The sequence below is a fragment of the Ornithodoros turicata genome, chromosome 6, assembly GCF_037126465.1.
Source record: "Ornithodoros turicata isolate Travis chromosome 6, ASM3712646v1, whole genome shotgun sequence".
Lineage (NCBI taxonomy): Eukaryota > Metazoa > Arthropoda > Arachnida > Ixodida > Argasidae > Ornithodoros > Ornithodoros turicata.
The window spans coordinates 610,520-636,485 of record NC_088206.1 but is presented as its reverse complement, the minus strand read 5'-3'; the positions used below and the strand labels follow the sequence as shown (position 1 = coordinate 636,485).

The window sequence follows — 25,966 nt, the reverse complement described above, 5'->3', positions numbered from 1 at the left end:
GCCGTCTACCCTCTGCTGGAGAACACCGCCGACGGCTATTCCGTATGCATCGATCATGAGGGCCGTGGGGGCGTTGTGCTTGGGGTGGTAGAGCATGGTCGAGCGTGACAAGTCCTCCTTGATCTGAAGGAACGCGGCGTGAGCTTCAGGGTTCGACGGTAGCACCGACGAAGCCGCCTTATTCCCACGGAGGAGTTCTTCAAGAGGGCGAAGGGTTTCGGCGCAGTGAGGGATAAAGCCCCGATAAAAATTAACAAGGCCGAGGAAACGGCGCAGCTGACGCAGGGATTGAGGCTGGGGATAGTTGGTAACTGCGTCCACTTTGGTGGCGAGTGGACCTTCGGCCGTGACCTGATGTCCGAGGAACTCGGTGGCGGAAACTCCAAATTCGCACTTTTGCACGTTAACCACGATACCGTGTGCTGCGAGGCGGTGGAAAGAGCAGGCGCTGGTGTTGCTCGTGTAGTTCAGGGGAAGGGCTGGCAACAAGTAGGTCGTCTATGTAGGCGAAGACGAATGGGAGTCCGCGAACAACCGAGTCAATGAACCGCTGGAATGTCTGAGCCACATTGCACAGCCCAAAGGGCATGCGCGGGAACTCAAACAAAACGAACGGAGTGGTGATGGCGGTTTTCTTGACATCTTCAGGGGCGACCGGAATCTGATGGTATCCTTTCATGAGGTCTATCTTGCTGAAGATGGTGGCGCAGTGCAGGTTGACGGTGAAATCCTGAAGACAGGAGAGAGGGTACCGGTCAGGGACTGTGACGAGGTTCAAGGCGCGGTAGTCGCCGCATGGGCGCCAGTCCCCCGTCTTCTTCGGCACCATATGCAATGCAGATGACCAGTCGCTGGAGGAAGGCCGTGCGACGCCCATCGCGAGCATGTGATCGAATTCGCTACGTGAGATCTTGAGCTTTTCTGGGGCCAGCCGACGAGGGCGGGCGAAAACAGGGGCTCCCGTCGTGTTGATGTAATGCACGACGTCGTGGGCCACAGGTTGCGACCAGTCGGGTGGCTGTGTAAGGGAAGGGAACTGCTTCAATATCGCTGCGTATGGGGAGAGCAGGGCGTAGATGGTTGTGCCTGCGGGAGAGGGTGCGGGCGAGGCGTCGGTAACCATGAATGCCTGGACGGACAGCTGGGTGCAAGAGTCGTCTAGGCGCTTGCGGGGTACGTCAACCAGGAGACGAAAATGCCGCAAGAAGTCGGCTCCCAAGATAGGTCTGTCCACGGCGGCGACTAAAAACAGCCAGGGAAACGATCGACGAAGCCCGAGGTCGATGGTAAGGGACTGTTGTCGATAGACGGGAATGCCGGTAGTATTCACAGCGGTTAGATGGAACATGGCTCTACGGCGGCGATCGGCAGCCGCGGCTGGTAGGATACTGACTTCTGCGCCGGTATCTACAAGAAAACTGGTCCCGGATGCCTTGTCCGTTACGAAGTAGAGTCGACTGCTGTCAGGAGTGGAGGCGGACGCAGCCGTTACCGGCCTCCGGGAAGGTTTCCCTGCCAGCTGCACGGGAGAATACAGTGCCACGCTTGAACGCCATACCGCCTGTGGTAGCGACAAAAACCTGTACAGACTCCTGGAGGTGCCCCGCGAGAACGCTGAGGGGAGCGCCGTAGGCTGGGTGAACGACGTCGAGATGGAGGAGGAGGAGGAGTGTCGTTGGGAGGAACCCGAGAGGTCTGCCTGCCTGATTAGGCGGCATGTTTCTCGGGAAGGGAAAGGTGGTGGAGAGGAAAGGGTGAAGTGGAAGACCGAGCGGAATCCGCTCGGGGGGAGGATAGCTGCGTCCATGGGCCGACTTCAGGGGAACTGTGCCGGCATACGCCTATTACACATCTGAGGGAAACCCAGGAAAAACCCCAGACGGCACAGCCGGCCCGCGGATTCGAACCGCGGATTCGAACCGCGGACCTCCCAGTCTCCAAGCGCACGCGTTACCGCTGCGCCACTGGAGCTGGTCGAGATGGATCGCGACGTCGGGGTCGGGGGTTTCGAGGGGCGAGTGCTGACGCCACCATGGTGGACAGACGCTCAAAGCCTTCAAGCAATTGCCCAAGAGTGTTGGTAGGAGGAATCTGCGGAAGAGGGGCGGTGCAGACGGCAGGAGGCGGGGTCACGGTAGGAATCGCGGAAACGACGGGAGTAGGTGACGATACCTCCATAATTTTGTCTGCGTGCGCTGCTAAATCTTGGAGCGGTAGAGTGGCAGCGGTGGCGAGGATCATTTGCACGCCGGAGGGTAACCGTTGTAGGAATAATTCCTTAAGGAGAGCAGGGTCGAACGTAGAGGCTCGCTCGCCAAGAAGATTCTGCATGTCACGCAGCAGCTGGCTAGGGCGCCTGGCTCCCAACTCCTCTGCAGTAAGCAGCTGCTGCAGTCTTTGGCGCTCAGACACGGTTGTACGGTCAAGAATGGTCTTATTGACAGTATCGTACGGGTTGCTCGCCGGCGGAGCGGAAAGCACGTTGATTATCTGGGACGCGATGTCGTGAGGCAGAACGCTGACGACGTGGCGGAACTGAGCCAGCTGGTTGGTGATGCCTGCCAGGGCAAACTGGCACTCCACCGGGAGGAACCAGACCGATGTGTTCTTAGGCCAGAACGCAGGGAGACGAAGGGCATAGTGCTGGACGGTTCGGCTTGTGGAGCCCCGGTGGTTGTATGCGGATTGAAGGCGGACGCGGGTCCATACTCGGAATGTTCGGGTCACCAATGTAGACGACAGCGAGTCAGGAAACGGAGACGTTTATTTGAAGCCGTCTGGCTACAAACTGAAGAATACCGGCACGGAAGTCGGGTGTTAAATTCCGCGGGTCGCGCGCTGCGAGGCCGGCGCGATGGCGCTGCGACCGCTACATCATCATTGGTGGGAGCGCGAATCCGATCGCGCTTCGGTCGCTGTGGCTGCAGCAATTCGTTTGGACGCCATCTTTGTTTCACTGCTCACTGTAACGGAGAATACGCAACATAGAATGTGCCTGATAAAAGAGAGAGGACGCTGACAAGCTGGTGCATACTTGAAGAAGGAGGAACCAGAGACACGGAGGAGATTGGGACGGACACGACAATTCTCAAACACAGCAAATATTTTATTGACAACAACCCACTATATATTCAAAAACCTCCGAAGGGGAGGAAGAGGAATGAGAGAGGGTTGACTAACACAATTGCCTCGTGTGGCTATCTCTACAGATTCACAAAGCATTCTTCGCCAGGTCACTCTTTCCCTACGCAAAACAGAGGTTTCCGCGAAGAGGGCTTCACAGTTGTTACATTCCCGGAGATGTTGAACTAATTCGCTTGACAGGTGGGTCCTTTCTGTGCTAAGGGCATGTTCCCTAAGACGGTCATTCAGACAGCGTCCTGTTTGACCCACATAGCACATGCCACAAGCAAGAGGTATACAATAGACCACTGAGTGGTTACAGGAAACAAACGGATTACGGTGGGTGACATTACAACCACGGTTCACAGAGGAGAAGGGGCAAAGCTTGCTTAATTTGCAGACATTTGAAAAAACAATCTTAATGCCAAAATTCTTAGCAACAGCTAAAATATTGTGGGAAACCAAGTGGTGGAACGGGATGGCCACCATCTTTTTATAGTTCCGGGAAAGATCGGGCAAGGTCGGTTGAGCGGAGTACAACTTACGTAAACATAAAAGGGCCCTGGAAAACCTTTGCCTGGAAAATCTTTGCTGTGTTTGAGAATTGTCGTGTCCGTCCCAATCTCCTCCGTGTCTCTGGTTCCTCCTTCTTCAAATAAGATGTGCCCTCGTCCGAATTCCGAGTTCCTGAATATGCTACTACGTGGCGCTAGTTGTCCGTGCCGGAAAGCTTTAGAAGCGTCACGTGGTGTGTTAGGGGAAATCACTCTCTTTTCGTGTTGACGCTAACTTCTTTCACGCATTCAACATGACTACGAGAACTTGGCTAATAGTATGGTGCGTTATCACCCTGGAAGACGTCGTCGGTAAGCTGTGTTAGCGATAACGACCCATTTAAGAGTTTTCCACTCAGTTCTTCATGTTCTCCACTCAGGCTCTCTCCAGCCTCTTTCGACAGGATTTCCACCAAATTTATCCCTTGGTGACGACACAGTTGCAACATGCATCGTCAAACGAACGGTAGAGAAACCCTATCGCATATTTTGGGAGAAAAGCGAGCAAGAAATATCGTCTGGAGGAAGAATAGGCGTGTCCAAGACGTCCGAAACGAGGACCATCTTGACTATCGAAGGCATTGAACCGGAAGACATCGGAAACTATTCTTGCGTTACGCTTACTTCAGATGGAAGACGATATGACGTCACCGTTTCACTCACAGTTACAGGTAACATATTCTCGATGAAAAACCTTTTTATGTAGTTTACAGTATGACAGAATCCACTTGCTCTAGACTTTTGTTGTCGCTGAATGTACGTTCTTCTAACGGGCTTTCAATGCGCTCTTATACGTCCCGCAAGTTTTTTTACATTTACAATGGCGGTCTACATCCAGTGCGCACATGAATCGTATAGAGCAAGGACAGACGTGTACGTGTTCTCCACATGCACTCACCTACACCTCCACAATAAAGATTGGGAGAAAATCTAAGTGAGGCAACCTGCCCCGCTATACTGGAACGTATTGTCACACTAACGACCTCCGCGCAAATGTTTTTTTATAGTGTTTTTGAGGCCAGCTTTAGTTTGTGCATTGTGTAGCCAAAAGATGGCACTAAAATCCAGCGTTGGTTTCATCAGCATGATGAACGTACTTTCGTCACAGCAAAATCACAAGTAAAAACTGTGACAACTGTCCCCGTTCTCCCCTATATTTATGCGAGCAGCATCAAGTTGTCTACAAATGTCAGTCAGGAATGGCGGAAATATTATGTATATACTTGTCGTTTACGCACAGTAATCGTTCAACAATAGCGCAAACAATATTCCGCAACATTTCCTACGTTCCTGAAGGAATGATGTAAACGTGCGCACCGCAGTAAGTTGCCCAGAAATCGGACCCTGGGCGTGTCTTCCCACTTCGCCTATTCCGATTTCGCCTAATGCTTCTTATCACTTATCAGATTACCTCCCAATCCGTCGCCATGTTCCCTCCCCGGGAACTGCACGGGGTCCCATTTCGCCTTCTGAAGCGTATACGTGTTGCGTGAAGAAGGAAGGTGGTTCTCCTTTTTCGTTGCAGCCTGTGCTTGACCATTAGTCACTGAATACCTATTGTTCTTCATTCAAAGTTTTCACTCGCGAAGCGCCAAGCCCGAAGAAGCTGAACACATTTGACACAAGGGTAACGAGCATAGTTCAACGACAGTGTTCAGTTAAGCTGCATCAGATGTCCGACATCATGTATGTATCAGATCAGCCTTTGTTCGGCGACTTCAAGTTGTTTCCCTCCTCCACGCGTTGTCAAAAACAGAATTTCTTGCTCACTCATTGATGTCTACGAGCAAATACAACTGAAGATGAACAGCCTGGTCGCATCGATGGGCGGCTCAACTGCCCAGTCAAAAGGAAGAGTCGAAGATGCGACTTCAAATATATAGGAAGGGCAGCCACAACGTCTAGTTTAATGCAGCTTTATTCTCCCATGGTCGCAGAAAAACCTTCGCCGAGTTGTGCGAAAAGGCAACCAGAGCTTGGCACGACTAGGAAGGCAAGTGATATTTCGACGTTTTGATTTCTAGTGCTGAGTCGGAAAATACTGAAAAGTATTATATTGTTTGAATGTCATTCAGAAGGCTTGTTGAAAAGGACACGAATTCCTGATGCGCCGTTCGAAGAAGAGTTAGTTGACTGTCGAGCCACAGGCGCAGCGGGCCTGGGTCTGATGCAGAACCGGATCACTTGCCATCCTTCTGGACAGCCTGCCTTTCTTTTTTTTTTTTTGTGACGCTTGATTACAACTGTGCACAGACTCCACACAGGGGCGGAGCCATTCCCTGATGACCGCAATCAGTGATAGCAATGCCCACTTTTGTTGGCAGTCCCATTTCGCCTAATGATAACGCACGGCAGTCCCATTTCGCTAAATAGCAGGTCCCGCTCTTGCCCTCTTCATCCTAAAAATCGCATAAGGAAAAATGGGACGTAACCCATTTGGGGGTACCGAGCTTCCAAGGGGAGGGGGGTTTATGTACATGGATATTTTTTTGTTTCTTGCGCATATGCATTGGTACTCGAGCTGTATTGGGCAGTCTTGGAAATTTCAGCCAGGTGTTAAAAAAAAAAAAAAACCTGGGGGTGCCCTCTGTGGAATCCGCTTGGACGCCATCTTTGTTTCACTACTCGCTAACGAAGAACACGGCAACATAAAATGTGCCCTCATCCGAGTTCCTGAACATCCTCCTATGTGGCGCCAGTTGTCCGTGCCGGAGAGCTGTAGGAGCATCACGTGGTGTGTTAGTGAAAGTCCATCTTTCGTGTTCAGGCTAACATTCGACATGACTGCGAGGACTTGGCTAATAATGTGGTGCGTTGTCGCCCTGGAAGACGTTGTTGTCGGTAAGCTGTGCTAGCGATAACTACCCATATGAAGAGTTCTCCACTCATTCTCCATGTTCTCCACTCAGGCTCTCTCCAGCCTCTTTCGACAGGATTTCCGCGAAATTTATCCCTTGGTGACGACACAGCTGCAACATGCATGGTCAAACGAACAGTTGGGGAACCCTATCGCATCTTTTGGGAGAAAAACGAGCAAGAAATATCGTCGGGAGGAAGAATAGGCGTGTCCAAGATGTCCGAGAAGAGGAGTACCTTGAGTATCGAAGGCATTCAACCGGAAGACATCGGAAACTATTCTTGCGTTACGCTTACTTCAGATGGAAGGCGATATGACGTCACTGTTTCACTTACAGTTACAGGTAAAATATTTTCGATGAATACAATTTAACGTAGTTTACAGTTTGGCAGAAACCACTCGCCCGTGACGTTTACTGTAACTGAATGTGCCTTCTTCTAACATTCAACGAGCTGGTCTATGTTTTGTTTAAATAGCCTTTACATAATTATTATAATAAAACTTGAGAGTTGCCTAGATGAAGTTTTCACAGGTGGGCAATGAGGCCATGCAGACATCCTTTCAAAAATCTTACATAACTACTGGACGACTGTTTGACCAAAATGCATTAATTAACTTATGAATTAGATGTTTTCGGGGAAATGCGAGATAGGTCAAGTTGAACCAGTCATTTAAATCAATCCACTTTTTTAAATATTCGGAAACAAGCACGTACTTTAAGATATAAATAGCTGAATTTTGCTATGCATATGAGTTGGAACGACACACTTCTCGAGCTCAAAAGGAGCGACCAGTAGTTACTTGCGTCCACTTACTTAGTCGTTACTTAGCGTAATAGTTACTTAGCCGTCAAGTAGTTAACCTTGTAACCAAGTAGTAGTAGTAGTAGGCAACCAAGTAGTTAAAGCCTTGCGCTTTAACACAAGATGGGCTCGTGCGGCTGCCCAGGGGGCGCACTCGCTCACTGCTATCAGTGCTACCTGTGGTGGCAAGGATACGTTATTTCCAGCAGTTATTTTAGTTCTTTCGTAGTTTTCTGCAGTTATTTCATTAGGCATTGACGCATTCGCTGAGGTATGTCGAACACAAGACAGAATTCATGCGCTGACGTGTAAAATCGCCAACATCGTCATCTACGCTTGTAGAATATGCTGGAAAACCTTTCCGCCCGGCGCCAGTGTCACCGTTCTAAACTCTGGCCGAACATCCCTATACCGGCCCTGCTGCATAACCCGCCTCAAAATGGCATCAGTGCTGCTCTAATAGCTTTAAACGAACTGCAAAGTAAATGGGGAAGCCAGTAGAAACTGTATGGTTTTCTGAAAGCTTGTAACTTGGACGCTTCAGATACATAATAGTTCTGCTGTATATTGAGCGCTTTTTCAGCAATTAAATTTTAAAGATTGTTGCGCAAAGCAAGCTAACGGACTCCAGAAGCGCCCCAACCCTGAACCAGAGCCGTTTATTGGAGAGTTTGGCCATTGGGAGGAGCCTGTCCCAAAGCGCGCCATTTGACGTCACACGATGGGCGGCGCCAAGGCCAGTGGCACCATTTTGGATCAGGGCTATCGCATTGAAATCTCCCATTCCGCCATTTTGGAGCAGAGGCACAGCCTTGAAGTTCCTCCGTGCCGCCGCGGGTCGCTTTTCATCCCGGTCAAGTGGGCGGGGCGATGACGTCTGTGACGTCACGGCGGCTCCCCCATCTCCGGGCGAAAAAAAAAAATCACAGAATGGCCAAACTCTCCCTATAAACGGCTCTGCCCTGAGCAGAGCTCGCGCGCCATCTATTGAGAACGCAAGCAACCAGACGATACATCGGGCGTTTCTCGCGAGTACAGTAAGCATTTCATTGCGAAGATGCACGCTTTTTGTATTCCGGAACACAAGAACGCAAAGCAGATTATTCTTTTAAATCACTTGGATGCGAGGTTTTGCAAAGTGAAGCGATACAGCGAGCAGACGACACAGAGACGCGGAAGTAGAGTAGAGTAGAGGATTCGCCAACAGATGACGCAGATTGCCTCACGGCACGGAGCTCGCATGTTATAACCGTTAGCAGTTTAAACCGAACTTCCTAAGAGTTGCTGTTGTTCTTCAAAGAAAGTATATAATGATAATTAGTAGCCTGTCTCAAATACGTTACGTTTTACTTTAATATCACGTGATGTCTGTTCGCCAATCCGGGGTCGACTCCAACTTTGTTCCTTGCGAACGTTGAGGGTCGCCACCTTTCAGTTTCTAAAAGTGTTCAAAATTATTTAGTACGAAAAGTATGACGAACTGAGAGGTGATGACTTGTGTGTATGATCACACTGCGAAGTTCTACGTGATGGAATCCTGAAACATTGTGCTTATACTTCACTTTACGTAAAATACGTAAAAATACGTAAAGGATAACACAAAACACACTGTACATTTATGAGAGCAGCATCAAATTCTCTATAAATGTCAGTCAGGAATGGCAGAAATAGTACGTACACTTGTCGTTAACGCACAGTAATCGTTTAACAGTAGTGCAAACAATATTCAACAACATTTGTACCTTTCTGAGATAATGTTGTGAACGTGCACGCCGCAGTAATTTCCTCAGAAATCGACCTCTGGGGGGACCGAGCTACCAAGGGTGTGTGGGTGTATGCATTGGTAGCCGAGCTGTAATGGGCATGCAGTCTCGGAAATTGCAGGGGGTGTTTAAAAAATAATAATAACCTGGGAGGGGTATTGTAAAATCCCTGGCGCGCCGTCTCCTTGGGCTCTCGTCATGAAAGCCGGATTTGAGCCTTGGTGGGGGCTCGAATCCGATCGCGCTTCGGTCACTGTGGTTGCAGAAATCCTGCTGTGCAAACGCTGCAAAACGCTGTGGCTGACGCCATCTTTGTCTCACTGCTCACTGTCGGAGACCACGCAACATAAAATGTGCGCTCATCCGAATTCCGAGTTCCTGAACATGCTACTACGTGGCGCTAGTTGTCCGTGCCGGTGAGCTTCAGAAGCGTCACGTGGCGCGGTAGTGAGAACTACTCTGTGTCTTGTCCTGTTGAGGCTAACGTCTTTCACGCGTTCGACATGACTGCGAAGACTTGGCTAATAATGTGGTGCGTTGTCGCCCTGGAAGAAGCTGTCGTCGGTAAGCTGTGCTAGCGATAACTACCCATATGAAGAGTTCTCCACTCATTCTCCATGTTCTCCACTCAGGCTCTCTCCAGCCTCTTTCAATAGGATTTCCACCAAATTTATCTCTTGGTGACGACACAGCTGCAACATGCATAGTCAAACGAACGGTAGGGGAACCCTATCGAATCTTTTGGGAGAAAAACGAGCAAGAAATATCGTCTGGAGGAAGAATAGGCGTGTCCAAGACGTCCGAGAAGAGGAGCACCTTGAGTATCGAAGGCATTGAACCGGAAGACATCGGAAACTATTCTTGCGTTACGCTTACTTCAGATGGAAGACGATATGACGTCACGGTTTCACTCACAGTTACAGGTAAAATATTTTCGATGAATACATCCTGTACATATATACATGTATGTGTGTATATGGATATGGATCATATTTGTCGGTATATGCACTGGTAGCCGAGCAGTATTAGGCAGTCTCGGAAATTTCAGGGTGTGTTGCAAAGAAACCCGGAGGTGGGGAGTGTAGGGAAGTCCTTGGCGCGCCGTCTTCTTTGGTTCTCGTCATGAAAGACGGATTTGATCCTTGGCAGGAGCTCGAAACCGCTTGCGCGTGGTTGCAGCAATTCGTTTGGACGCCATCTTTGTTTCACAGCTCACTGTAACAGAGAACCAGTGTTGCCGAAGCAGCTAGCAGAAAACTCGCTAGAGAGGCCTCAAAAAGTCGCCAGATGTCGCTTGGTGAATTTGTAGTGTCGCTAGAGGAAGTCGCCAGGCATAAAATTGCCGTGAACCTATTTTTAACAGCAAGATTTTCTCTTACAATCCGTCAACATCAGTTTCTTGACATCATTTCCGAAGTTTCTGCTTGGAAGAATAGCATATACGCAGGCGAGCTGGTGGCAGAAATTCATCGTAAGAAAGCTTGAGTGTGAGCTGGAAAAACAGAACGGAACTGAAAATTTGAGTTATGTGTGTCGTCTCTGTTTCTTCCGCTCAAACTCAAGCTTTCTTACGATTGATTTCTGCGTGGCCTCAGCTTCCAACATCAAGTGCGGATTCTGCGTGCGCTCCTTTTTGTTTATACAGGGTGTTTCACGAAAAATGAACCAAAGTTTAAAAAAAAAGGTTATGTTAGCGGTAGCGTCACCGCCATTGCTCCGCAAGACGTTTGGTCATCGCCATCGTGGCATCTATGCCGCTTCCGGTCAAGAGATCCAACCCGGTCAAGAGATCCATCGAGTCAGGATATCCAATCGGTCACGTGACAGGCGAGTCAACAGATCCAACCAGTCAAAGCGTCATACTGGTGAGGATTCCTGACAAAAAAGAAAGTCTCTCCCTTACCATGTTCATTGCCGAAGTAGTATTAAGTTAGGAAGTATTATGCCCGGTAACAGTGAAAACTTTTCGGTGTTTTCTCTCTTCTTACCACACACGCACACGCACAAAAAGGAAAAGTAAGCGAGAAAATCCTGAGGTTGTGCTGTAGGTTACAGCGGCGAGTCCCCCTTTTGCCTTTGCTCGTTTATGTCCGTTGCCCCTAGCGCCGTAACACGCTATGCCAGAACGGATGCTTGTTACCAAGAATATTGAGCTCAACTTACAAGGCATCGTAGGCCGCAGGGCTTAAAACTTATCCTTGTCGCGTTCTTTTCATTGGCCCCTACCCTTATCACGTTATTCTCTTCTTCTACTGACCGTGCGGGAAAATACTGTCTGACTGTGCTTTCCAATCAACATTGACCTGTCACGTTCATTGACCTCAACACCAAAACGCAGGTTATACTGCTGGACTCAGAGTTGTCTTCGTACTTTTGTGTCCATTGGCGCAGTCGTCCCCACGTTATGCCAGAACTGAAGTTTGTTACCGATAATAATGGGCCCAGCCGCAAAGTGCTCTGTCTTTGTCCTTTTGTGGACGGCGGGGAAAACTTGATACAGAAAAACGCACACACGCACACATACACACACACAAAAACAAACAAACAAACAACCAGATGTTTGGGCAATAGAAGCTGCCTTTCTTTGAGTCCATGATCTGACGGATCAGACGGTTCCGCCATGTAGAACGTCCGTCCAGAACAGCGACTTTGCTCTTCGAGTACGAGCCTGCTGTGATACGAGAAGTGTTTGAGTAATGAACAGGTTTGAAATAGGCCCACCCAACTTGAGTGTACGTAGCCCACGCTAACTCTAGAAATAATCTCTAACACGAAGCGCTGTCAAAAAAAGAAAAAAAATGACAACACCTCTATAAACCCTGTGTTACAAACAGGTTGATCTTACAATGCAGCCACCTGTTTTTAACAGAAATTACATAAGAGAACTGTCGGCTTTTCTTGGACTGCGCTATGTGTTACAAAGTAACTAAGTAAGTCAATCAAAATAACATGTTGATTTGCCACCTGCATTTGTATTCTATTTATACCGCACGTAAAACGATTCCCTCGTATTCCGATACGAGTAATTTCTGCTTAGCGAAGTTAGGGTTAACGACGTAACACAAAGGGATCAAAAGATCCAAGCCCGGCGAACCCTCAGACGAGTCAAGAGATCCAACCGGGTCAAGAGATCCAACAGGTCAAGAGATCCATCGAGTCAAGAGATCCATCGGTGGATCTCTTGACCCGTTGGATCTCTTGACGTGGAATCCATTCATGCCTTTATAAGCGACAGGCGCCACGCATAACGTGGGGACATCTGATGGGGCACTTGCACGAAACAACTGAGGCCTAGGAGATGCGCACAGCCAGAAGTCCGCAAAAATATAGTATTTGAAAATATTTTCACGATAAACGGCAGTTTTCCAGCGATTTTAAAAGCTTCCAGATGCAGCGTGTTGTTTGAGCTCAAGTCGCTATAGATTAGTCGCTAGACGCGTATATTTGGCCGCTGACCTGCTCTGAAAGTCGCTAGAACGGCAACACTGCAGAGAACACGCAACATAGAAAAACCAATCATACAGGAACGGCCTTCAGACAGATCAGTGCACAGAAAGAGAACTGGAGCAGTTACAAGTGCGGATGACACAACAAATGTCGGGGGAAACGCAAGCCAGCACGAAAGCGACAAATGGAGACCAAGGTACAAGTGAAAAAACAAGGATGGAGGTAGACAACAGAGCAAGAGGTGAGAAGTGCACTCTATAGATTGGATGCCTCAAGCAGTAAGGGCCCAGATGGGGTACCCCAAGAGTGCTCAATATTTAAGAAGACTATTTAATGAGGTAATCGCATCAGGACAGATACCAGCAGAATGGAAGCAAGCACATATCACAATGATCTACAAAGAAAAAGGCTTAAAAAATGATTTTAATAATTACCGACCAATGGCAGTCACATCAGCTATCTACAGGTCATTTGCAAAGATAATTGGAAGTAGACTAGAAGAACAAGTAGAAGAACACGCGATCCTGGGGGAAATGCAGAAAGGATTTCGGAAGGAACGAAGACTGGAGGACAATCTATATATACTCACACAGATCCTGGACATAAAAAGAAAACAAAAAGGAGAGATACATTTAGCATTTCTGGACATTAGGAAGGCATATGACTCCGTACTACATGGACCGCTTTGGCACCTGCTTAGGCGATATGGCATCAGGGAGAAGACGATCAACATTATCCAGGCCATTTATAGCGGGGCTACTGCATCAGCAAAGTGGAAAAGAAAATTAACCAAGCCAGTGGAAATTAGAAAAGGATTAAGGCAAGGCTGTCCCATGTCCCCAATACTATTCAATGTATACATAGCAGAGCTGGAAGAAAGACTGATGAAAGCAAACGTGGGAGTGAAATTGAGCTACTGGGAGAATGGGCTGCAACAGATGGTGACAACTCCTGGGCTGCTCTACGCGGATGACCTTGTACTGCTGTCAGAGGAAAAGAAAGAACTACAGGAAATGCTTGATCTCTGCGGAGGATTTGCGGAAGAAAGAGGTCTGCAATTCAACACCAGTAAATCAGCCATACTGAGTATCGCAGACCAAAAGGGAGAAGCGGACTTCACAATTCAGGTCTCAGTTGTACCATATCAGAAATCGTATACCTATCTCGGTGTTGATATAGATGCTGCACAGCATGGATTCCAACAGTATGAACAAAGCTAAGAGGAAAAGTACAAAGAGCAATTGGATATCTGAATAGGACTGCACAATGGAGCTTTAACTACACATTAGTGGTACGGGAAGTTTGGAAAACCGCCGTGGTGCCCACAATAACGTACGCTAATGCAGTACTGTGCATATCTGCCAGTACCAGAGAACTTCTTGAACGGAAACAACGAGAAATTGGAAGAATGGCACTGAAAGGACACAGATCAACACCCAATGAAGCTGTAATAGGAGACCTTGGCCTCTCCACATTTGAAGCAAGGGAAACAAGTAGCAAAGCGACGTTCGAAAATAGGCTGATGAACATGGAAGAGCACAGATGGCCAAGAATAATATACAAAATGACGTTGTTTGCGGAATTTCTACTCGGTGGAATCTTAGAACGCGAAAATTAGAAGCTAAGTACAATATCCCAGTTATGCTCCTACAAAGGACATCGCCAGGACTGTCGGATAAAGAAATTCGAGAACAAGTTGCGGCAACGGAAACAGTTACATGGAGAACAAGCATGGAGAAAAAAAAAACGCGTTGGATATCTATAGGACGGAGAAGACACGTATAGCAAATGTTATTGGGCTCTCCGATAACTCCCAGGAAAGCGGTAGACTGTTTGAGGCAAGGTGTGGAGTGCTGCGCACAAGGGAGTGGAGGAGCAAGTTTGAGCCCATCGATGCTCACTGCCAGTTATGCAAGGAAGGACTTGCGGAGAACATACTGCATGTTGTACTGGACTGCGCCGCCCTGGGAGGTAAACGGTCATGCCCTATAGAAGAAGCACTCGGCTTCTATATGACCAGCGGAGAGGACGCAGAGGTGACAGCAACGAAACGCCGTTTGAGACGGTGGATGACACTGAACAGAGAGGAACGACAGAAACAGGAGCGCAGCAATAAGAATACCCCAGTACAAACAGGACCCAGCTCAACGACAACAAACTACGAAGTAGTACCGGGCAACGAAGGCAATTGTAACCTACACATACGCGAAGTACCAAACAAAGTCAACGGAGAAGAGGCCGGCGCCACCACATGAACCGGAAGCCAAATATGAACCACAGAAAGACAGGGACGCAAATGAAAAGGAACATTGAAAATTGAAAGCATTGAGTCATTGAAAGTGAAATGCAGGAAACTTATTGGCATGTCCGCACAGTTCGCTGTTTGCTGGACCCTCGTTACAAAGAGGCCCGCCAGGGGTGCCCCTACTATCCATCCATCCATAGAATGTGCGCCCTCATCTGAATTCCAAGTTCCTGAACATGCTACTACGTGGCGCTAGTTGTCCGTGCCGGAAAGCTTTAGAAGCGTCACGTGGTGTGTTAGGGGAAATCACTCTCTTTTCGTGTTGACGCTAACTTCTTTCACGCATTCAACATGACTACGAGAACTTGGCTAATAGTATGGTGCGTTATCACCCTGGAAGACGTCGTCGGTAAGCTGTGTTAGCGATAACGACCCATTTAAGAGTTTTCCACTGAGTTCTCTACGTTCTCCACTCAGGCTCTCTCCAGCCTCTTTCAATAGGATTTCCACCAAATTTATCTCTTGGTGACGATGCAGCTGCAATATGCATGGTCAAACGAACGGTAGAGAAACCCTATCGCATCTTTTGGGAGAAAAACGAGCAAGAAATATCGTCTGGAGGAAGAATAGGCGTGTCCAAGACGTCCGAAACGAGGACCATCTTGACTATCGAAGGCATTGATCCGGAAGACATCGGAAACTATTCTTGCGTTACGCTTACCTCAGATGGAAGACGATTTGACGTCACAGTTTCACTCACAGTTACAGGTAACATACTCTGGATGAATACATCTTAAAGGATCTGTAAAGTGAAATATAACCAGAATGTTTCAAGGTACCATCATGTAGAACTTGACTTTGTGATGACACATCACCTCCCAGTTCTGGATACTTTTCGCACTAATTAATTTCGAACACTTTGTGGCGACCCCCAACGTTCGCAAAGAACAAAGTTGGAGTCAACCCCGGAATGAGGACAGACATCATGTGATATTAAGGTGTACAACGTAACGTATTTGAGACAGGCTACTAATTACCGTTGAACCTTTCTTTTAAGAACAACAGCAACTCTTGAGAAGTTCGGTTTGAACTGTTAACGGTTGTAACTTGCGTATTTTGTGCCGTGAGGCTACCTGCGCCATCTGCTGGACTTTCTCTCTGCGTCTCTGTCTGTCGTCTGCTCGCTGTATCGCTCCTATTTGCAAAAACTTGCATCCAAGTGATTTCAACGAATGTCTCGTTTGCGTTCTTGTGTTCCGGAATACACAAACCGTGCACCTTCGCAATGAAATGTGCACGGCACTCGCGAGAAACGCACGATATCGCATGATGCATCGTCTAGTTGCATGCGTTCCCAATAGGTGGCGCGGAAGTCGCCTCATGGTTGGGGCGCTTCTGGAGTCCGCTGGATTGCCTTGCGCAGCAATTTTTAAAACTTGATTGCTGAAAATATACTCAATATAGAGCCGAACTTATTATTATTATATATTACGTATCTGAAGCGTCCAATCTACAAACTTTCTGAAAACCATACAGTTTCTACAGTTTGCTATTCAGTTTACAGTTCCTCTAACGTAGTTTACAGTATGACAGAATCGACTTCCGCTGACTTTTGCGGTCGCTGAATGTGCCTTCTTTTAACGGACTTTGAATAAGCTCTTATACATCAGGGAGTTCTTTTTTGTCTTTTAGGGAATTTTTATGATAAAAGGATGAGAGCTACCTAGATGCAGTTTTCAGAGGTGGGATTGCGGCCATGCGGACATTCTGTCGGAAAGCGTTTGTTTCTTCTGAACGACTAAATACCGAAAATAAATTAACTTGTTCATTAGATGTTTTTGCGGAAATGCGAGGTAGCTGAATTGGAGCCAGTCATTATATAAATCTGCCCTCTCTCTAAAATATCCTAAAGCAAGCACGTACTGCGAGATATAAATAGCTGAGTTTTGCTGAGGAAATGAACCAAAACCACGAAGAGGCGTTCGCATCGGAGAGCATGTCTTCTAGGGATGGAACTGATTGGGGTAGGCGCTGATCTGATAGCAAGATAGACCTAGATAGATAGATTGGATGATGAACATTGCCACCACGCCCGAGCCGATCAGGAACGCGAGTCATCGCCCGACAATGGACCATTTCCATGTACGCGTCGCTCCTGGCGGCGAAATGACGAAGTAACACCAAATGGACTTAGCTAGCATTTTTTGAGGCTATAGCAAGATAACATTTGTTTACCAATGGTATAGCCCGCTCCTGTGGAAACACACAACACGTGATGCACAAAAAAAGTTTTTATGAATATGCCGCAGTTGCGGCACATTCATATCGGCTTCGTAAAGATGATTCCAAAATGTGACGCAGCGGAGCGCGGCAGGTGCGCACGGACGAAGACCACTTGCATCATCGGTGAAATGGCTGCGGCAGCGCAAAATACAATGTTGGAGAGCCTAAGGCGACGCGCCTTCGCAATTGCGTTTGATGGACGTCGCAGCTCCACCCGATGTGACATTGTGATACCACAATGTTACAAGCGACCACACAGATAAGTCATCACCTCTCAGTTCTGCATACTTTCCGTACTAATTAATTTTGAACACTCGTAGAAAATGAAGGGTGGCGATCCCCGACGTTCGCCGAGGACATAGTTGGAGTCGGCCTCGGACTGGTGGGCAGATATCAAGTGAGATTGAAGTACTTCGTAACGCATTTGAGACAGGTGGCTAATTACCATTATACCTGTTTTGAAGAACAACAGTAATTCTTGAGAAGTTCGGTTTAAACTGTTTACAGTTGTAACCAGTGAGCTCCGTGCCTGTGAGAAATATCTGTGCGGTCTGCGCCATCTGTTGGCCTCTCTCTCTTTCTCCGCGTCCCTGTGTCGTCTGCTCGCTGTATCGCCGATGTTTGCAGAACTTTATCTTTTCTATGAATCAGGCTTTCCTGCCAACACGGTTGACATTTGTGGTAGAGCATGTGGAATCGTCTGTGGACACAGAAGACGATGCGCGGCATACAAAGTGTCTTCAGGAAAGAGCTGCTAGTTGATGGACCGCAAGCGAAATCATAAAGGTCTAGGTTTGTCTTAATGACTATCCCCAGGAGGGTGAAACAGTTAACGGATCATACTACTGTAGCTTGCTCTCTCGGTAGAGGCTTTGAAAGCAAGGTGACTGTACTCTTTGGCGCTCGCGTTCGAAATGCAGTGGCGAATGACAGTGCCTGTGCTGCGACCGTACATGGTTTGCGTGTGGCACAACGGCAAACGCGGCCATAACTTGCCATCGGATTCGTGCAGAAATGTTGCACTGGAAGCAGCAGAGTGGCGGCATCACGCTGAGCGTCTGCAAGCCGACGCTTGCGCTCGACTTCGGCGAGTGTACTGGGTCACTGCTTCGACAGCAATGGCAGTGCGCTTTTCACTGCGATAGTCATCTTCACTCGCGGTCGAGATTTCGCAAGACAGACTACAGTGGCGACGCCACGTTTTGCACCGACGCTGCCGCTCTCCGCTTGCACATGACCCCCACGTCTTCAGCCTGCATCAGACCGTTTCCCCGGCATCCTCGGCGTATGTGCCGCTTACGTTCATTGTCTTTGTCGAATGCATCTGCACCTCACGCGGCAATGGCGGCACATACTCGCGCGAACGCTCCGCAACACGTCGCCTAAACTGCACCGCGTCATCCGTGGTGCTCCACGGCATTACGACATTACGTGAAACGCGCTGTGCATACACTTTCAGCTTTAGCGTATCTCAAGGAAAACTTAGTGAAACTAAAGTTCACCAACGTGATGTCAGCCACTTGAAATGAATCGGGTGCTTTGCTTATCATATTTTCGTAACCGTTATGTAAATACCTTCTGTCTCAATGATTTCGCCACGGAGCAGAACCGTTTCCTCTCAGCTGAGACGGGGCGATAAAAAAAAAAAAAAAGTCACTGCACACTGCCAAACGCGTACGCAATGCGATATAGCACTGCATCAGATGAATTGCGGTACGTCTGCTGTGGCCGCACATGATTTGCGTGCGGCTCAACGGCAAACCCGACCACAGGCTGCTATGTTACCCGTGCAGAAACGCGAGTTTCGACTGCGTTCGCAAACGAACCACCGTCACCAAACCACGTCATCAAACGTCACTTAGGAAAACATATTGCCGCACCGGAGTAACATAGAAGAGCATGCCGTGAGTTGTTGGGGCATGCGTGCAATTACGAGAGGAAATTGTAAAAACACACGCTGCTGCCTTATTCGGCCCGCAGTATGACGCCTGTGACGCATTTTTTTTCCCGTGTCACGTTGCTCCAAGGCGCTCAAAGGCATAGACAGTGTGTGTTTTGCCTTGGAATTTCGTTACAATGTATCAGCAAACGCAGTGGGGTCTGTACGCACAGTGAATATGTGTGTCACACTGCTGGATCAATACGACTTATCAATTTTGGCCAAACTTTGCCTTCATCGAAGAACCGTGGCCCTAAGTATTACGAAGAATACCACACACATACAACTCAGTTGTATGAGTTGAATGTGGCTTTGAATTGTATGCGTGTGGTCAGTGGCGTAGCCAGACCTCCATTGTAGGGGGGGCTCGATACGAAAACTCGCCCCCCCCACCCCGCTGATCCTGTGTCGACAACACACACATACTTGTGCACACTGCACTGCAAACTGAGGATTAAAAAAAGGAACGAAAATAGTTTATTTAGACGTTCACAGTACGATTCCATGTACAGGCTGTCATGACCAATGAGGTGATGTCACGAGATTGGAAGTATTTTGAAAAGCTCATACTTTGAAAACCATTCATGAGTGCTTCTTAGATAGACGCCATGACCTGCAAGAACTTTCGTGATCGTCACCCTGGTCCCCCCCCCCCCCCCCCACATATATTATGGTCTCGAATTTGCACGATTTGTGTGGGTCGGTCCGTGACAGGTAGGGGGGGCTCGAGCCCCCCCTAGCCCCCCCGTAGCTACGCCACTGCGTGTGGTAGTCTTCGCAATCACGTTGTAACGGTTCGGCCACCGATCATGGGCGCCGCCATTTTCGTGGTCACGTGTATGATGACGTTTGCAAAGACGACAGGCCAAGAGCTGTCCAGAATGCTTTGCGTTCTCCTGGCACGTTATCTTGCATGGTGTGATATGTGGTAGGACACCACTGTGGGGGTGCTGGGTCTTTCGAAACACTTCGCATTGCGAAGTTCCATTGCTTCTCAATACGCGGCGCTAGTTGACCGTGCATTGGACATGCACTGTCATACGCTGTGGAAAAGTCTTTTTTCATACCAGTGTGCATGTCCGTTTACTTAGACCAGTCCGTGTTTCAAGTACGCACATCGGTTGCAAGGAATGATGTTCCTTGTATGTCTTCACGCAATATTCGTGCTGCCAGCTTTAGTGACTGGTGAGTCCAACATCGCATATTCTCCGTTTTGGGTAATATTTTTGGTGTCTCGCAGGCGCAGCTCCCAAATTGAACCACTTCAGTGTGCCATCCAGCTTGTCCGTAGGCGACGATACTGTTCTCACTTGCGCCGTTAAAAGCGGTAGCGAAGGTCCGTTCTCGTTCACATGGTCTAAGAATGGACGCAAAATATATCCAACTGAACGGCTGTCTGTGTCGGCAATTTCAAGAAGCACCTCTATACTCAGTCTGGTGGATATTAATCCGGAAGACAACGGGAACTATTCGTGCCAGGTGGTCAATGCTGCCGGTAGCGACACCCTTGCAGTGTCTCTTCAAGTTTCAGGTACAAGTCAATTGCTCATTTCGTGTAGACAGCGAAGCGGAATGTCTCGTAGCAGGATTTTATGTCGTCGCGTCTGAGCATCGCACGAACTCTGGGTTGTCTGCGTCTCGTTAGGCACAGTGAATATATTAATTTTAAAGTTGGCACCTCGAGTAAAGAAAGCCTCCCTTCTTGACCTCTATGGCTACTATACTGGGTTTCTCCGCCTGGCTGTGATTCGCTCAGGTGTTATTTATAGAGCTGAGCGCGGGTGCTGGTATACCCGTGGGTACCCGCAGTTACCCGCACATCGTCACGATTTGCGGGTAGGAATTCGCGGTTGCGGCGTGGTAGCGGATAAAATGCGGGTGTACCCGCATTACCCTCACTCCATGGCCAACTAAGTGATCCCTCTCTGTCACACGCGAGCTCAGCCGTGCTCTATGTCGTTGGCCGTAGAAATCCATATGTGCCAGACTGCAGCAGGCAAGTGCTGGCGGGCGAGTTCGGTTATTAATGCAGACATATATGGCTCTCTGTTGAATTGCAGTTTTATAGGCATACGATTGAAGCCGGCCGAAACACGTAGCCAACACTTAGAATTTCCATTGTTTTAAAATAGAAACAGCGGTAAAGTGGACGAGGAACACTTCCCCCTGCGGGTCCCAATGCGGGTATAAAGGCAGCACTGCGGGTGCGGGTCGCCTAGATTAAATTCTTGCGGCTGCGGGTCACACACGCGCGGGAACACTGTGGGTGCGGGTCCAAGTTTGCTTACCCGCACTCATCTTATTTACTCTAGATGGCGTTGACATGGTATACCATTCTAGTACTGTGGTGCCTGAATATATCCTTACGGGTAGAGCTTGAGGTCACATGAAAACGTCGAGGCAGGGTCCACACCTTTGTGGTCCCTGCCGCCACACGTTTTTACCTTTATTTAACACCTTGCAATCTGCTAAATCTCCCTATTGAGCCAGGGCGTCCATCGAAACGCCTTTTTTCAGACGAGGCGGCGCGACAAATGAGGGGGAGGGTGTGCATCGCGAGAGTAATGGTACCCTCAACGTCTTCAACCAGCGAGACGCGACGCGTCTAGACCGAGGCCTCAAAAGTGCGTTATAGAAATGTTACCGCATTCTACGAACGTCTATCATGTTCGCAATGCCGTCGTTAGTTGCAGCCTGAGTTCGGGTGCATTTAGAATACAGTGACAACGAAGATAATGGTACGCCCATGTGAAAATCGTCGATCGTTATTATAGGAACATACAGTGTGCGATTAGGAATTTGCAAAAACCGAGACACACGGACAAATAAACACAAACACAACAAGTCAGTGTCTCTCGGTTTTTGCACCTTCCTATAATCATGCACCAGTTGGTCAGCTCACTCTCCTTATTTTTGGAATGCGGTGTTACGCCAACAGAATAACTGGGCGATGGTCGTGGATACCACTTCAAGTGAATAGTAGCCAGGGTCGACCAACAGGCGAGCCAAAGGGGAAGCCTCCTGATCGGCCGACTGCATGTAGCGCATTTACATTGGTCGTAAGCCTCCTTGGCCCAGTGTTGTGTGAATTACCGGGATCTGGTGCGCGCAGTGGTGACGCAGGTTTCAGAGTTTGTAACCACCGTCAAGCGGTCGCTCGTTGGGAAATCACCTCATCCTGGCCCCACGTCACACGAAACGCATCTTGGATCATGTGACCTTGTTTATGTTCCTATTTCGCGCTGGCCGACATTTCTTTGTCAGCATAAAATCATTAGATGGACGCAGTTTGCTGGTGTAAGATACACGGTGCTCTTTACGCGACGTAGAGTCTGCTTATGCGAATTCTCAGTGCATTCATCACATCGGCTGAGTGGACCTTAGCACAGGCGTCGTTATCACATCGTTGTGAATAGTGAGCAGTGAGAGGCCACGTGCGTAAGCCCACCTGTTTAACTGTAACAATATCGCTATACACTTCTTGCTATACACCGAAGGACGTTGCAAAACGGCGCTCACTACGACAGTCGCGTTGTTTACAAACGGTTTAGCTACCGGTCATGGGCGCCGCCATTTTTCTGGTCACGTGTATGATGACGTTTGCAACGACGACAACTAGGACCTGTTCATGAATTGCGTTCTCCTGACGCGCTATCGTCCACGGTGTGATATGTGCTAGGGCACCCTGTGCTGCTGGGCCTTTCTAAACACTTCGCATTGCGAACTTCCATTGCTTCTCAATACGCGGCGCCAGTTGACCGTGCCTTGGACACGCACTGCCATACGCTGTGGGAAAGTCTTTTTTCGTACCAGTGTGCTTGGCCGTTTACTTAGACCTCTCCGTGTTTCAAGTACGCATATCGGTAAGGAATGATGTTCTTGGTATGTCTTCACGGAATATTCGTGCTGCCAGCTTTAGTGACTGGTGAGTCCAACATCGCTTATTCTCCGCCTCGGTAACATTCTCGGTGTCTCCCAGGCGCAGCTCCCGAATTGAACCGCTTCATTGTGCCACCCAGCTTGTCCGTAGGCGACGAGGCTGTTCTCACCTGCGCCGTTAAAAGCGGCAGTGAAGGTCCATTCTCGTTCACATGGTCTAAGAATGGACGCAAACTATATCCAACTGAACGGCTGTCTCTGTCGGCAATTTCAAGAAGCACCTCTATACTCAGTCTGGTGGATATTAATCCGGAAGACAACGGGAACTACTCTTGCCAAGTGGTCAATGCTGCCGGTAGCGACACCCTTACAGTGTCTCTTCAAGTTTCAGGTACAAATCAGTTGGTCTCACGTAAAATCACTAACGCAGTGATTATGGTGCATTGTATCATGTAGACAGCGAAGCGGAAAATCTCGTATTTATATCGTCGCGTCTGAGCATCGCACGGGCTCTCCGTTGCTCGCGTCTCGTTAGACACTGTAACTTGAGTAAATAAGGGCTTCCATCTTGACTTCTTTGGTTATACTATACTGGGTGTCTCCGCACGACTGTGAGTTGCTCAGGACTACTCTAGATGGCGTTGACGTGTGCCCACCTCATATAGTAATGTGGTGCCGGAATATGCTTACGGGTGGCGCTTGGGGTAATATGAAAAGTTACTCAGACGCGCCTCAGCACGGACTACACGTAGTACAAGTAGTGTGATGCGAACAGTGTGGCGATTTACTTTACATGGGGAGGAGGATTTCCCCCGTCTCCCTCTCCCAAGTGTACTACGAGAGGTACGACTTCAGGGGGATTTGAACAAGGGGCGTATCCAGACCCTTGGTTTGGGAGGGGCGGTTTCTTTGTCGGAGCGCATAGTAGGGGAGGGGAGAGAAGAAATTCAATGTATAAACGGGCGTTTTTTCGGGGGCGATCCCCCAACCGCCCCATGGATCTCTCACTGATTCGAACACCCACTTGTTACGCCACTGAGTACAACAGTCGGAGTTTTCGAGCGTTGTTCTACACTGAGTCTAATAAGCGGGACTCTTTTGAGTGGCTTGATATAAAGCTTATGGCACCGTGAAAGCACATGTGGTAACAATGGTCGTTGGAAGTGCATTCAGAAAAAGTAAGCGAATAAGCATTTGAAAACTGAAGCGAATACGAAGTAAATAATTGTATAACCGGCTCGTGTACATATGTACAGCATGTGCACGCGATACATTCATATGAATCAGGATATCAAGTACCGCTCACTTTGTTTTATGTTTTCTATATACAGGGTGTCCACGCTAAGTGTGAACACATTTTTTAAAAATATATCAATCACTTTTTCCGAGATGAAATCAATTGTAATATAGCATATGCTGAAGGGCACTCCCTAGGGGGGCATTAACAGACTCCTAAGGCAATGCCTTAATTAACTTTCAATAATTAACTTTTTAATTATAAAAGCTACGAAGTTGCTCCAATGAGAATATCTGATCTCTTCGGTCACCAGATACCAAAGCCGTTTTCAGAACAAAAATCCGTTCGGTAGATCGTCCGCAAAAAATTCGTGAAGGAACGCCATTTTTTTCTTTATTTGGTTTATTGCGCATCTTCGACGAAGCGGCTTTCCTTTACTCCCAGTGTGAGAGAGTGAAAGAGCACAGTGCCGCCTCATGCGTCGAAGATTAGCTTTAACTTGCGGAAACAAAACAAAAACACAAATCTATCTGGTGACTCTGTCGCGACTGCCCTTATCTTGGGCTGCATTTTCTGTTTTCTTTTAATCTTTTTCCAGGACGCAAGAGGCGATAGTGTGCTCTTTCATCCTCTCGTATTGGGGGCGAAGGAAAGACTAGAGAGACTCTAGAGATGCGCAATGAATAAAATAAAGAAAAAAATGGCGTTCCTTCACGAATTTTTTGCGGACGATCTATCGAACGGATTTTTGTTTTGAAAACGGCTTTGGTATCTGGTGACCGAAGAGATCAGATGTTCTCATTGGAGCAACTTCGCAGCTTTTATAATTAAAAAGTTAATTATTGAAAATTAATTAAGACATTGCCTTAGGAGTCTGTTAATGCCCCCCTAGGGAGTGCCCTTCAGCATATGCTATATTACAATTTATTTCATCTCGGAAAAAGTGATTGATATATTTTTAAAAAAATCTGTTCACACTTAGCGTGGACACCCTGTATATTCGAATCGATAAATCGAGCCGCATATTCGCTTCGGTATTCGAAAAATTGGAATATTCGCCTAAGAGGTTCGCTTCCCAGCGTATAGTTAAACTAGATATGTCTATCAGGGAGCGTCTCAAGCAAATTGCCACAAAATGAAGGCATCTTTTGTCGTGAGAGCCGGAGAGAGTGATGGAAGTGCTGCGCCATTTGCGTCAAACTGCGCCAATCACGGGGTGCTGCGCCATCCTGCGCTGTAGAGGGTGATTTTGCCAAAATTGCTCCAAAAGCGCAGAGTAGGCGACTACTTCGCAGCGCATGGAGATCGAGCTGTCACAGCTACTTTCTGGCCGACTAATCGGTCGAAGCCGATCCTAGCCGTGGCGACCGTTGCGAAGCAGTCTCGAGGCTCGCGACGCACATGTACGCCGTCACTCTGACGCTCCAATCATTGTGCTGTTCTCAGGGGCATTTTGCATACGTCAAGTATACACCAACTCGCTCGCATTTTTCGCTATCCAAGCTAAGAGGCATGAGGTGATCTCCACACTTTAGGGCCGCTTTGCGTGTCTCACGGGGTATGGTTGTTGACGGTCGCTATAACTTGCTACCTTTGAGGATTGCTAACGCTCTTCGACAACGGAACGCATTGCGAATGTGAACAGTTCACGTCCGCTCTGCACTGACTTCTCCTCGGATGCGGTTACGCTAGGCGACTCCCCGATCTCGAAATTGAGTGGAGTGAGCCAAAGACCGCCCAGACCATTCCACATGATGAACGAGTAACCATACACATCCGAGGTCCTTCGACGACGGATTGCGGAGCTGCGACAAAACTCGATTTTGCTTGCGCCAG

The 25,966-nt window shown here is 48.2% G+C and overlaps 1 protein-coding gene and 1 long non-coding RNA gene across 15 annotated transcripts in view; one reads left to right on the top strand and one right to left on the bottom strand.

Annotated features, from left to right (window-relative positions):
* The window catches only part of LOC135398749 (cell adhesion molecule DSCAM-like), a 104,467-nt gene that overhangs the window by 23,424 nt on the left and 55,077 nt on the right, over positions 1–25,966 (top strand). For 2 of the 12 annotated variants that reach the window (XM_064630151.1, XM_064630150.1), the window contains exons 1-2: positions 6,428–6,518; positions 6,587–6,877. The exons of 5 other annotated variants lie outside the window; for them this stretch is intronic. In XM_064630151.1, coding sequence (XP_064486221.1) covers positions 6,458–6,518; positions 6,587–6,877 — 352 coding nt within the window. In that variant the 5' untranslated portion in view covers positions 6,428–6,457. Of the gene's footprint in view, positions 1–3,915; positions 3,990–4,057; positions 4,349–6,427; positions 6,519–6,586; positions 6,878–9,595; positions 9,665–9,732; positions 10,024–15,111; positions 15,202–15,269; positions 15,561–20,099; positions 20,200–20,254; positions 20,546–22,836; positions 22,940–22,993; positions 23,285–25,966 lie in introns of those variants that run through there. 5 more of the 12 variants (XM_064630160.1, XM_064630157.1, XM_064630159.1 and 2 more) reach the window with 5 other exon arrangements.
* Positions 1–25,966, bottom strand: part of LOC135398753 (uncharacterized) — a 58,240-nt gene that overhangs the window by 8,234 nt on the left and 24,040 nt on the right. Inside the window, exon 3 of one of the 3 annotated variants that reach the window (XR_010424134.1) lies at positions 2,913–2,963. The exons of 1 other annotated variant lie outside the window; for it this stretch is intronic. This is a non-coding gene — a long non-coding RNA (uncharacterized LOC135398753). Of the gene's footprint in view, positions 1–2,912; positions 2,964–23,012; positions 23,064–25,966 lie in introns of those variants that run through there. One more of the 3 variants, XR_010424133.1, reaches the window with a different exon arrangement.